Source organism: Nerophis ophidion, linkage group LG12 (genome assembly GCF_033978795.1).
Source record: "Nerophis ophidion isolate RoL-2023_Sa linkage group LG12, RoL_Noph_v1.0, whole genome shotgun sequence".
NCBI classification, from domain to species: Eukaryota; Metazoa; Chordata; class Actinopteri; order Syngnathiformes; family Syngnathidae; genus Nerophis; species Nerophis ophidion.
The window spans coordinates 12,197,716-12,210,488 of NC_084622.1; the positions used below are offsets into that span (position 1 = coordinate 12,197,716).

Here is a 12,773-nt window from a genome sequence, read left to right on the forward strand (position 1 = left end):
TTTTTAACTGCACTACATTAGTAATTGTATACCTTTTATCTTAACAATGTGTTTATGTTTTACATTAAAAAATGGCATCTGAAATATTTTCCACTGTATACACAGTGGAACCTCAACTGTCGAACGCCTTACAGCCCGTAAAATGTGGTGTTCGACCAAGGTTCCAGTGATAAAATGTCACGCACTTTTATAATGCATGACGTCATCCCATCACGTGAGCCATTAGTGCACCTCACTAGACCTCATCTCAGCCATCATCAAAGGATTAACTCTGCGTCTGTGTTGTGTTTGTTCTTTGGATGTTTGCGACACTTTTTTTCTGAAAGAAGGACCATTCCCAACAAGGGGTGTTAGGAGAAGAGCGTGAGAAGAAGAAAAAGAAGAATATGCACTGGGAGTTGAAAGCAGAAAGACTCTTGCGGCGTCCAAGTACTTTTGTCCAGCGTTACACAGTTTTCCCATTCCCGTGGAAGATGATCGCCAGTAGCCGTGAAGTGCTGCTTCTGTTAAGAGATGTTTAGTGGTTCTATTTCGGCCAGTTTTCTACTACTTCCTGTTTTTGTTGCCATTCCGGCTGGTTTGATAGGACCCTCAGCCAGTATCAAGAAGTCTTTTGTTTACAAATAACTTTGATTTTGATAATTCTGTGACTGGTGTTATGTATTTGAGTCTGTTTGAGCTGTTTGAGGCACTGACTGCTTAGCTGTTGACTGGCTAACTGCGAGTGTGTGTGTTTGTTTCAACCTTTTTCATTAAAATAGTGGATGATTTCATTTTATACGTGTAATGTTACAAAATTAGATGCATCAGCGACACCCTTCCTCATTCGTCATCAAGCTTAAGTGAGTGTTTACAGTGTTGTTTATTTGACTTATGCTCATACTTGTATGACAGTTAATAATGTTAAAATGTAACTTAAAACATTGTCTGTACAGTTAATAAAGGACTTAAAATGGCCACGTTTTGTAGTCTGGAACAAATTATTCAAACATTTTGGAAAATTTTGTCTGAAAACCCGAACAAAACGGATATCGACCAGCGTCACAAAACGGATTCTGTTCGACTGTGGAGGTTCCACTGTAATAGAACCCTGTGCTACACTATCAATCTTTACCATCTGTGTTTGTCTCTGCTGCTCTAATAGTCGGTCACTCCTTTTATCCCTCAAAGCTGTCTTCCCCCTTATGTTGCTCTTCTGATATCACCCCTTCCTGTCTCATTTCCCCCTCAGAGTATTCAGACCAGCCAATAGACGGTATGTGAAGTGTGATGATTTCCTTCAGTTTGCAAAAGCAAAATGCCATCCATCACGACAACAAATAATTACGTCCTGCGTGTTTTGGTTTGCTTGTTGCCTTGTACAGGAAGCGTGCAACTATCTCTTGTCATCATCCAAGACAAAAATGAAAGGCCCGTTTCCACTGCACAGTATCTACTTGGGTTGTACTCTGCTTCTGCTAATCTGAATTTTGCGTGGTATTCCAATATAACACATTACAGAGAGACACAAATAAAAAGCAAGAGACTTTTTTTTTTCCTCCATATTTTATCGATATGAATTGTGCAACAAGACTGACGCCATCAAGGAAACAAATCTGTGGATTATAATAAAGCAGCATCCTGGGCAGGACCAGACAGGGTAAGCTAACTTTAGCATGTGTGTTTATTTTTTTTATCAATTCTAGCTGCGTATCCTCACATTTACACGCTAAATTAATGCTTATTTGGCGACCAGCATCGATTTGGCATGCTTACAACCCCAATTACCGGTTACAATTTGTAGCTCATGCATGCATTTGCCAACGGAAACGCATCAATAGCGGGTGCGGCCGTGGCCAGACAAGTAGTTACCGTGCAGTGGAAAAGGCGCTTAATTCATAGGTGGACTGCACTAACTCCAAAATTAAGTACTTATATAAGTTAGTCCTAATACCCAACTGAAGTTTCTTATCAGTTGCATCGTGTAGCAACCCAGAGTGTCTCTGTTGTCTAACACGTTTGGGTTTTTTAAAAATGACAGTACATACCCAGCGTGTCATTTTCTTATTTGGCAGTGAACAGCCAGCTAGTGTCAAGTGTTCCAGCCAGTAGTGATCAATCGAACGGACAATGAATTAAAGAGCATTTCCTTTTTTGCTTTAGAGCAACAGCACTAACAGTTTGTCACATTGCATGCATTTGAACAACCCAGTTTATGGAAATGTTCTATGAATCGAGGTATTAGCACGCAAGCTACTAACAAATTGATACCCAACAAGCATGGATTTGCTAAAACGATCAAAGCTGGGAGAACTGTGCCGTAGTCAGGGTAGTGGACAGCCTTGTGGGTGTTTGAGAAAGCGAAAAATGGCGGTAAAGTTTACCAGTTTGATTGCGCACTTATTGTCCGCTTGGCTCAGAAAACTGCTTTTGTTTTGCAGTCAAACAGATAAGATGGCAGATGAGGACAAAGGAAAAGGAAATGAGGCAGACATGGAACCTGGGAGGAAACATGGAGACTGTGCAGGCCCAGTGAACACTAGTCCTGCCCAGCAGTCTGCTGCTGTCATACAGTAAGTACGTTGACCTGGGATTGTGTATCGTGCATGAATTGTTTGACACAGGCCCTCTGAACGATACCTGTCCACCTTTGTTTTTGAAAACTAGGAACATCTCACGAAAAATTAGGAACATTTTCGGAAAGTAAAAGTTGTGATTAGTTTTTTCTTGTTTGTATTGAGTTGAGGTTTTTTTTAAATTACATGAATATTAAATGTGGTTACCATATTTTTCGGAGTATAAGTCGCACCTGCCGAAAATGCATAACAAAGAAGGGAAAAAACATATAAGTCGCACTGGAGTATAAGTCACATTTTTTGGGGAAGTTTATTTGATAAAACCCAACACCAAGAATAGACATTTGAAAGCCAATTAAAATAAATAAAGAATAGTGAACAACAGGCTGAATAAGTGTACGTTATATGACGCATAAATAACCAACTGAGAAGGTGCCTGGTATGTTAACCTAACATATATACCTTTACCAAACAATCTGTCACTCCTAATTGCTAAATCCGATGAAATCTTCCTCGGTGTCGCTTGTAAATACAAACCCCGTTTCCATATGAGTTGGGAAATTGTGTTTGATGTAAATATAAACGGAATACAATCATTTTCAACCCATATTCAGTTGAATATGCTACAAAGACAACATATTTGAAGTTAAAACTGATAAACATTTTTTTTTTTGCAAATGATCATTAACTTTAGAATTTGATGCCAGCAACACGTGACAAACAAGTTGGGAAAGGTGGCAATAAATACTGATAAAGTTGAGGAATGCTCATCAAACTTATTTGGAACATCACACAGGTGTGCAGGCTAATTGGGAACAGGTGGTTGCCATGATTGGGTATAAAAGCAGCTTCCATGAAATGCTAAGTAATTCGCAAACAAGGATGGGGTGAGGGTCACCACTTTGTAAGCAAATTGTCAAACAGTTTTAGATTTAGTTTTATAGTCACGTCCGTTGTGTCCTGAGCAAGACACTTCACCCTTGCTCCTGATGGGTGCTGGTTGGCGCCTTGCATGGCAGCTCCCTCCATCAGTGTGTGAATGTGTGTTTGAATGGGTAAATGTGGAAGTAGTGTCAAAGCGCTTTGAGTACCTTGAAGGTAGAAAAGCGCTATACAAGTACAACCCATTTATTTATTTATTTAGAACAACATTTCTCAATGTGCTATTGCAAGGAATTTAGGGATTTTACCATCTGCAGTCCGTAAAATCATCAAAAGGTTCAGAGAATCTGGAGAAATCACTGCACATAAGCGATATTACGGACCTTTGATCCCTCAGGCGGTACTGCATCAAAAACCGACATCAGTGAGTAAAGGATATCACCACATGGTCTCAGGAACACTTCATAAAACCACTGTCCGTAACTACAGTTGGTCGCTACATCTGTAAGTGCAAGTTAAAACTCTGCTATGCAAAGCGAAAGCCATTTATCAACAACACCAAGGAACGCCGCCGGCTTCGTTGGGCCCGAGCTCATCCAAGATGGACTGATGCAAAGTGGAAAGGTGTTCTGTGGTCTGACGAGTCCACATTTCAAATTGTATTTGGAAACTGTGGACGTGGTGTCCTCCGGAACAAAGAAGAAAATAACCATCCGGATATTTATAGGCGCAAAGTTCAAAAGCCAGCATCTGTGATGGTATGGGGTGTAAGTTACCCAAGGCATGGGTAACTTAAACATCTGTGAAGGCACCATTAATGCTGAAAGGTCCATACAGGTTTTGGAGCAACATATGTAGTCATCCAAGCAACGTTTTAATGGACGCCCCTGCGTATTTCAGCAAGACAATGCCAAGCCACGTGTTACAACAGCGTGGCTTTGTAGTAAAAGAGTGCGGGTACTTTCCTGGCCCGCCTGCAGTCCAGACGTCTCCCATCGAAAATTTGTGGCGCATTATGCAGCGTAAAATACGACAGCGGAGACCCCAGACTGTTGAACGACTAAAGCTCTACATAAAACAAAAATGGGAAAGAATTCCACTTTCAAAGCTTCATCAATTAGTTTCCTCAGTTCCCAAACGTTTATTGAGTGTTGTTAAAAGAAAAGGTGATGTAACACAGTGGTGAACATGCCCTTTCCCAACTACTTTGGCAAGTGTTGCAGCCTTGAAATTCTAAGTTAATTATTATATGCAAAAAAAAAATAAAGTTTGAGTTTGAACATCAAATATCTTGTCTTTGTAGTGCATTCAACTGAATATGGGTTGAAAAGGATTTGCAAATCATTCTGTTCCATTTATATTTATATCTAACACAATTTCCCAACTCATATGGAAACAGGGTTTGTACATATACACAATCTTTATGATTTGGGCTCTGCATGCCACCACATTGGATTTAAAATGAAACAACCGCAACGGAATTGAAGTGCAGACTTTAGGGTTTAATTCAAGGGGTTGAACAAACATATGTGATTAAACTATTAATATGAAAATGCTACTCATTTCAAATGTAATAGGACAACTAAACATAACCCTAAGTAAAAGGGTACTTTTCAATATTTTGTTGAGAATATTTTGCAGGCAATGACTGCTTGAAGTCCGTAACCCGTGGACATCACCAAGTGCTAGGTTTACTGCGTTGTGATGCCTTGCCAGACCTTTATTGCAGCTTTGTGGGTCTTTCTGCTTTAGGTATTGTCTTGAGCAAGTGAAATGCGTGTTCAATTGGGTTGAGATCTAGTGATTGACTTGGCCATTGCAGAATATTCCACTTCTTTGCTTTAAAAAACTCCTGAGTTGCTTTTGCAATATGTTTTGGATTATTGTCCGTCTATACTGTGAAGCGCCGTCCAATCAAGTTTGCTGTATTTGGCTGAATCTGAGCAGAAAGTATATCCCTATACACTAAAGAATTCATCCGGCTGCTTCTGTCACATAGTCAATAAACCCAAGTGACCTGGTGCCTTTGGAAGACCTGCATGCCCATGCCATCGCACCGCCTCCACCATGTTTTACACAACATGTGTGCTTTGGATCGTGAGCGGTTCCAATCTTTCTCCAAACTTGTTTCTTCTCATCATTCTGGTACAAGTTGATCTTAAGTCTCATCTGTCCAAAGAATGCTGTTCTAGAACTGGGCTCGCTTCTTCACATGTTTTTTTTTTTTTTGGCAAAGTCATTTCTGGCCTTTCTATTTTTGAGGCTGATTAATGGTTTCCAGCCTGTGGTGAATCCTTTGTATTTACTCTCATGAAGTCTTCTCTCTATGGTAGACTTACAAACCCCGTTTCCACATGAGTTGGGAAATTGTGTTTGATGTAACTATAAACGGAATGCAATGATTTGCAAATCCTTTTCAACCCATATTCAGTTGAATGCACTACAAAGACAAGATATTTGATGTTCAAACTCATAAACTATTTTTTTTTTTGCAAATAATTATTAACTTCGAATTTCATGGCTGCAACACGTGCCAAAGTAGTTGGGAAAGGGCATGTTCACCACTGTGTTACATCACCTTTTCTTTTAACAACATTCAATAAACGTTTGGGAACTGAGGAAACTAATTGTTGAAGCTTTGAAAGTGGAATTCTTTCCCATTCTTGTTTTATGTAGAGCTTCAGTCGTTTAACTGTCCGCGGTCTCCGCTGTCGTATTTTATGCTTCATAATGCGCCACAAATAATTTTGATGGGAGACAGGTCTGGACTGTAGGCGGGCCAGGAGAGTACCCGCACTCTTTTTTTTACGAAGCCACGCTGTTGTAACACGTGCTGAATGTGGCTTGGCATTGTCTTGCTGAAACAAGCAGGGGCGTCCATGAAAAAGACTGCGCTTAGATGGCAGGATATGTTGTACCTTTCACAATTAATGGTGCCTTCACAGATGCTGGCTTTTGAACTTTGTGTCGATAACAGTCTGGATGGTTCACTTCCCCTTTGGTCCGGATGACACGATGTCGAACATTTCCAAAAAGAAATTGAAATGTGGACTCGTCAGACCACAGAACACTTTTCCAAAAAGAGTTGATTTGGCCACTCTTAACATTTCTGCTATCCCTCTGATGGATTTCTTCTTTTGTCAGCCTCAGGACAGTCTGGTTCACCTCCATTAAGAGCTCCTTGGACCACATGTGGTGGTGTTCACAGCAACAACTTCTGTATGCAAACGCCACTACCGACATTTTAACTGCTTAATGGATGATAGTTTAATGAAGGAAGAGCCAATACAGCCTTGTTGTTTTTTTTGCAGGATTCTGAGTCAATTGCCCAGTTACTTTTGGTCCTTTTGAAAAAATCCATCCATCCATTTCCTACCGCTTATTCCCATTAATTCCTAAACCCTGTGGAATTGCAGCTGAGAGTCTGCACTTTAAGCCTACATTGATTATAGAAATGTATTCTAAATATTTGTTGTAAACAGCTCTAATAAAACTTGGGTCACTCGCCAAATATTTGCTGTGAACTATGACCTCCACATTGCCACTTAAAGACATACATGTGCAACGTAAATAGGGAAGATTGATCCATATATCTGTAGTGTCGATACCAAGGTTAGTATCAGTAAATTTTTCACAAAAAAATATTTTTGTTGTTTTTGCTAATGTTACAAACTCCGGGAATATGTGCCTGGAAACAGCAGGCCTTTGAAGAAAAAAACAACAACATTTTTACACCAGTAAAAGTAGTTTTTGCTTTGGTTCTTAGAAACATTCTTTTTTTACCTTGCCTCTTAAAAGAATTGGGAACCGGAATCATCCAAATTCCAAGGATGCCCAACCCTAATGCTAGCACATTTTTGATTTGAGTTTTGCCATTTATTGTCCTAGTGCACTAAGGCAGTGGTTCTCAACCTTTTTTCAGTGATGTACCCCCTGTGAACATTTTTTTAATTCAAGTACCACCTAATCAGAGCAAAGCATTTTTGGTTGAAATAAAAGAGATAAAGAAGTAAAATACAGCACTTTGTCATCAGTTTCTGATTTATTAAATTGTATAACAGTGCAAAATATTGCTCATTTGTAGTGGTCTTTCTTGAACTATTTGGAAAAAAAGATATAAAAATAACTAAAAACTTGTTGAAAAATGAACGAGTGATTCAATTATAAATAAAGATTTTTACACATAGAAGTAATCATCAACTTAAAGTGCCCTCTTTGGGGATTGTAATAGAGATCCATCTGGATTAATCGACTTCATTCTAAACATTTCTTCACAAAAAAACAAATCTTTAACATCATTATTTATGTAACATGTCCACAAAAAATCTAGTTGTCAACACTGAATATTGCATTGTTGCATTTATTTTCACAGTTTATGAACTTACATTCATATTTTGTTGAAGTATTATTCAATAAATATATTTATAAAGGATGTTTGAATTGTTGCTATTTTTAGAATATTTTAAAAAAATCTCACGTACCCCTTGGCATACCTTCAAGTACCCCAAGGGTACGCGTACCCCCATTTGAGAACCACTGCACTAGGGGCTTAATTGAAACATGATTTGTATTACGAAGCAAGCCACTATTTGAGGAAATATTCAAAGTGGTATGAATGCTTAGAATGTAAATACTTCATTCTTGCAGAGAGAGTTGTCACATATCACAGAGCATTTTTAGCTGCAGGCTGAAATGCTGTTTTACTGATTATTGTCATTAGCTAGTTTTTTGTTGACCTGACCAATCCATCCTTTCTGTCTTAAACTTGCAGAGAGAAGCAGCCTTCCACCAATGGACCGGCCTAAAGACGCAGCAAAGTGAAACAAACTGGCTCAAGGGCGGACCATTCAACAAACAGCCATGCATTCTTTAAATCCTCTTAGCCCCCGTCAACATTTTTTTTGTATGTGTTTAGAGAGGTTGAGCTCAAACGGTCCCAGATAGTCTGCCATGAACTTCCATTCACTGAACTGCGCATCTAAAGCCAAATCAAGTTACATATTAATGGCGTGCACGCTGGGGAAAAAACATTGTCAAGAGCGTGGCAAATTTCTGAATTGAATCCGATCCTGGTCCTGTATTAAACACATCTTTAGAGCGTTTGACTGTTGATAGCAAATAAATTACAAAACTATAGTGGCCATCTTTGCTTTTGAGCAATGTAATTTACATGCCATGCAAACATGTGGTCCAGACTTGTTTCGAACACTGATTTTGTCCATAGCAAGCCGGCCGTATCGCCACTTCCTCCTTTGAGCTTTGCTGGATTCCTTTAGTTTGTGTGTTTTTGTCTGTGCGTAGATGATGATGATGATGATGATGATGGTGTGTGTGTGTGAGAGAGCTCTGTCTGACATGCAGAGTGTAATCTCAGGTCAAAGAAGAGGTATGCAGATAAAAGGAAAGCACACCTGTGTATCACACACATACACAGCTCATTTACACACGTGTATGTACACACACACACAGACACACAAATAAACATATACATGCTTTCAAAATGATTTATAGCCTCCAAAAAGACACAGATGTGCATGTACCCCATCCTTAAAGCTGTGTCAATGTAATTGTGAAATTTGCACCTGTATTAGGTTGTGGCTACTCTTGGTAATATACATGTATACAGTAGACACACACACACATATCTATATATATCTATTTTTATATATATATATACATATATATATATATATATATATATATATATACACATATACATACATACAATAACACTATATCTATTTTTAAACAAATCCAATGTCTGAAAAGCTGTTTTGAATATGTGTGTGTGTGTTGTGTTGCAATAAGGCAATAATGAAGTTTTGGCTAATATACCAGCATCGGTTCCTGAGGATTTTGTTGTGTGCTCATCAGTTTTAGCTCATTGGGCCATCTGCTGAATCAGGGAGAAAGTCAATAAAGTTAATTGCTTTCTGAGCTCAAAGGTTGGTCAAGTTGCCTTCTGAGAGGAAACACAAAGTTACTATTAATTGGCGTTTTCCTAAGAGGTTATCATTGTAGTATTTACACTTTGTGAAAGAGAAAAATGAGGGATAATACATGACTATATATCAAGAAAATGATTATATATTTGGGTTAAACCTAACCTGCAGTGCAAGTGGCAAGATTATATATCCTTCCACTCGCCTCTCATCATTTTTCAGAGGAGAAGCGGTGACTTTAGTTAAATATTTGTTAAATATCTGTGGAACTATATTCATAGATTTAGAGAATTTCACAGGCACTTCTTGAAGAAATAAGCACTTCCTGGCTTGATTTGAATCTCATGTACTTGTCTCACCCATGCTCCCTTTTTGCAAGTCTTCCCAGCAGGTTTTTGTTTAAGGCTTCCATAGTTGTTTTCAATACACGTGACAGCGGTTCATGTTATATTGGCTTTTTTGTTTCACAAAGTAATCAGGGTATGAGGTGGAAAACAGGGCTGATTCATGAGTGAATACAGTACAGGCCAAACCTCATTCAGTGAGTTTTCTTTATTTTCATGACTATTTACATTGTAGATTGATCAAAACTATGAATGAACACACGTGGAGTTATGTACTTAAAAAAAAAAAAAAAAAGGTGACATAACTACAAACATGTTTTATATTCTAGTTTTTTAAAAATAGCCGCCCTTAACTCTGATTACTGCTTTGCACACTCTTGGCATTCTCTCCATGAGGTGACCACCTCTCAAAGCTCATCCAGAGAATGCCAAGAGTGTGTGAAAAAGTAATGAGCAAAGGGTGGCTATTTTGAAGAAACTACAATATAAAACATGTTTTTAGTTATTTCAGTACATAACTCCACATGTTCATTCATAGTTTTGATGCCTTCAGTGACTATCTACAATGTAAATAGTCATGAAAATAAAGAAAAGGTATTGAATGAGGTGAAGGTGTGTCCTGTACTGTACGTCATTCTCATACTTTGAAGTTTAGTGTGAGAGCTTGGTGTAAATTATCAGTGTAGCTGGGGCGATACGAATGTGTTATGGCATGAGGTATGATACATATGCCTCTAACAATGCCTTTGTGTGTTGGTATGTGCATTATGCTGCCTGTCGCTCATTCCAAAGGTTCTGTGTAACACTGTGAGCGCATGGTAGAAAATAAAAGCTTTGTTGTAAAATGCCTTTTTTTGTAACGCAAACTGATGCTGGTAATTATTTTTGAGTGTTTCTTCATTTATAAGAATAATCTGTATGGTAATTGTTGTCACCTTAGCTTGTAAATTCATATATGAATCTAATAAATGTCAAACCGAGGAAAAAACAGTGTGTGTGGCCTACCGCAACATGCACACACACACACACACACTGATAAAGTTGAACCACACAAAGATAGATCAACAACAGAAGCGTACAATTAGTTCCTCCAATCTTTTTTTGCAGATGTCAACCAACACAAATGTCTTCTCTCCAAGTCGCACTTAATCTCAAACAAAGTTTGACCCAGCATGTTTTATAGTGAACCTGGTGGGATTTCAACAGTGTAGCCTGTTGCCACACAAAAAAAGACAACAGCCCACACAGCGTAAGCTATTCCTAGTATTCCCAGCATTTTTCTTACGCAAACATGTCCAATGACAAAAACAAGTGTCTCCACAAAGATAGCAGGACAAGAACGTACTGTATATACACCTACAAACCAAAAGCATAAAATGAGCTTTCCCTATCATTTTGCTTAGTGGACATACAAAAATGAAAACGTCTCCCCTAAAAAAAAGTTGGGATGTTAAAAGTAGTGCCACAGAAAGACAAGAACCCTGTACACTCACATACAATCTAATAGAGTAAACTGAGCTCATACTAGTATTTTTCTTATGTGGATTTGCCGAAACACACATTTTTACACTCCTAATAGCATCATCCTAGACTTTTTGCTGTAAATAGACTTGCAAAAATGTGCAGAAAATGAAGGAAATAGCACTCGCAGCTGAGGCAATTCCGAGTATTCCCAGCATTTCACTTATGCAAACAATACAAAAACAAGTGTCCCCTAAAAGATAGGAGGAAAAGAACATACATACCCCTACAAACCCATCCATCCATCCATCCATCAATTTTCTACCGCTTGTCCCTTTCGTGGTCGTGCGGGGTGCTGGAGGCTATCTAAGCTGCATTCGGGCGGAAGGCGGGTGTACACCCTGGACAAGTCGACACCTACAAACAAAGAGCATAAAATGAGCTTTTCCTATCATTTTGCTTAGTGGACATACAAAAATGAAAAGGTTTCTCCTCAATAAAGGTGGGATGTTAAAACCCTGTACAGCAGGGGTCCCCAAACTTTTTGACTCATTGGGTTAAAAAAATTTGGCCTGGGCTAGCTATATATATTTAGGGTTAGAGTTAAGGTGCCAATGATTGACACACACACACTTGGTGTGGTGAAATTATTCTCTCCATTTGACCCATCACCCTTGTTCCCCCCCTGGGAGGTGAGGGGAGCAGTGGGCAGCAGCGGTGGCCGCACCCGGGAATCATTTTGGTGATTATCCATCCATCCATCATCTTCCGCTTATCCGAGGTCGGGTCGCGGGGGCAACAGCCTAAGCAGGGAAACCCAGACTTCCCTCTCCCCAGCCACTTCGTCTAGCTCTTCCCGGGGGATCCCGAGGCGTTCCCAGGCCAGCCGGGAGACATAGTCTTCCCAACGTGTCCTGGGTCTTCCCCGTGGCCTCCTACCGGTTGGACGTGCCCTAAACACCTCCCTAGGGAGGCGTTCGGGTGGCATCCTGACCAGATGCCCGAACCACCTCATCTGGCTCCTCTCGATGTGAAGGAGCAGCGGCTTTACTTTGAGTTCCTCCCGGATGGCAGAGCTTCTCACCCTATCTCTAAGGGAGAGCCCCGCCACACGGCGGAGGAAACTCATTTCGGCCGCTTGTACCCGTGATCTTATCCTTTCGGTCATGACCCAAAGCTCATGACCATAGGTGAGGATGGGAACGTAGATCGACCGGTAAATTGAGAGCTTTACCTTCCGACGCCGCACCGATCCGCCTGTCGATCTCACGATCCACTCTTCCCTCACTCGTGAACAAGACTCCTAGGTACTTGAACTCCTCCACTTGGGGCAGGGTCTCCTCCCCAACCCGGAGATGGCACTCCACCCTTTTCCGGGCGAGAACCATGGACTCGGACTTGGAGGTGCTGATTCTCATTCCGGTCGCTTCACACTCGGCTGCGAAACGATCCAGCGAGAGCTGAAGATCCCGGTCAGATGAAGCCATCAGGACCACATCATCTGCAAAAAGCAGAGACCTAATCCTGCGGTTACCAAACCGGAACCCCTCAACGCCTTGACTGCGCCTAGAAATTCTGTCCATAAAAGT

The 12,773-nt window shown here is 40.1% G+C and overlaps 1 protein-coding gene across 6 annotated transcripts in view; it reads left to right on the plus strand.

The window, feature by feature from the left end:
• Positions 1-10,568, plus strand: part of ppp6r2b (protein phosphatase 6, regulatory subunit 2b) — a 29,515-nt gene extending 18,947 nt beyond the window's left edge. For 2 of the 6 annotated variants that reach the window (XM_061916819.1, XM_061916821.1), the window contains 3 exons: positions 1,232-1,255; positions 2,421-2,552; positions 8,209-10,568. In XM_061916819.1, the coding sequence (XP_061772803.1) occupies positions 1,232-1,255; positions 2,421-2,552; positions 8,209-8,242 (190 nt within the window). In that variant the 3' untranslated portion in view covers positions 8,243-10,568. Of the gene's footprint in view, positions 1-326; positions 958-1,231; positions 1,256-1,364; positions 1,649-2,420; positions 2,553-8,208 lie in introns of those variants that run through there. The other 4 variants (XM_061916822.1, XM_061916820.1, XM_061916823.1 and 1 more) reach the window with 4 other exon arrangements.
• Positions 10,569-12,773: the final 2,205 nt, after the last annotated feature.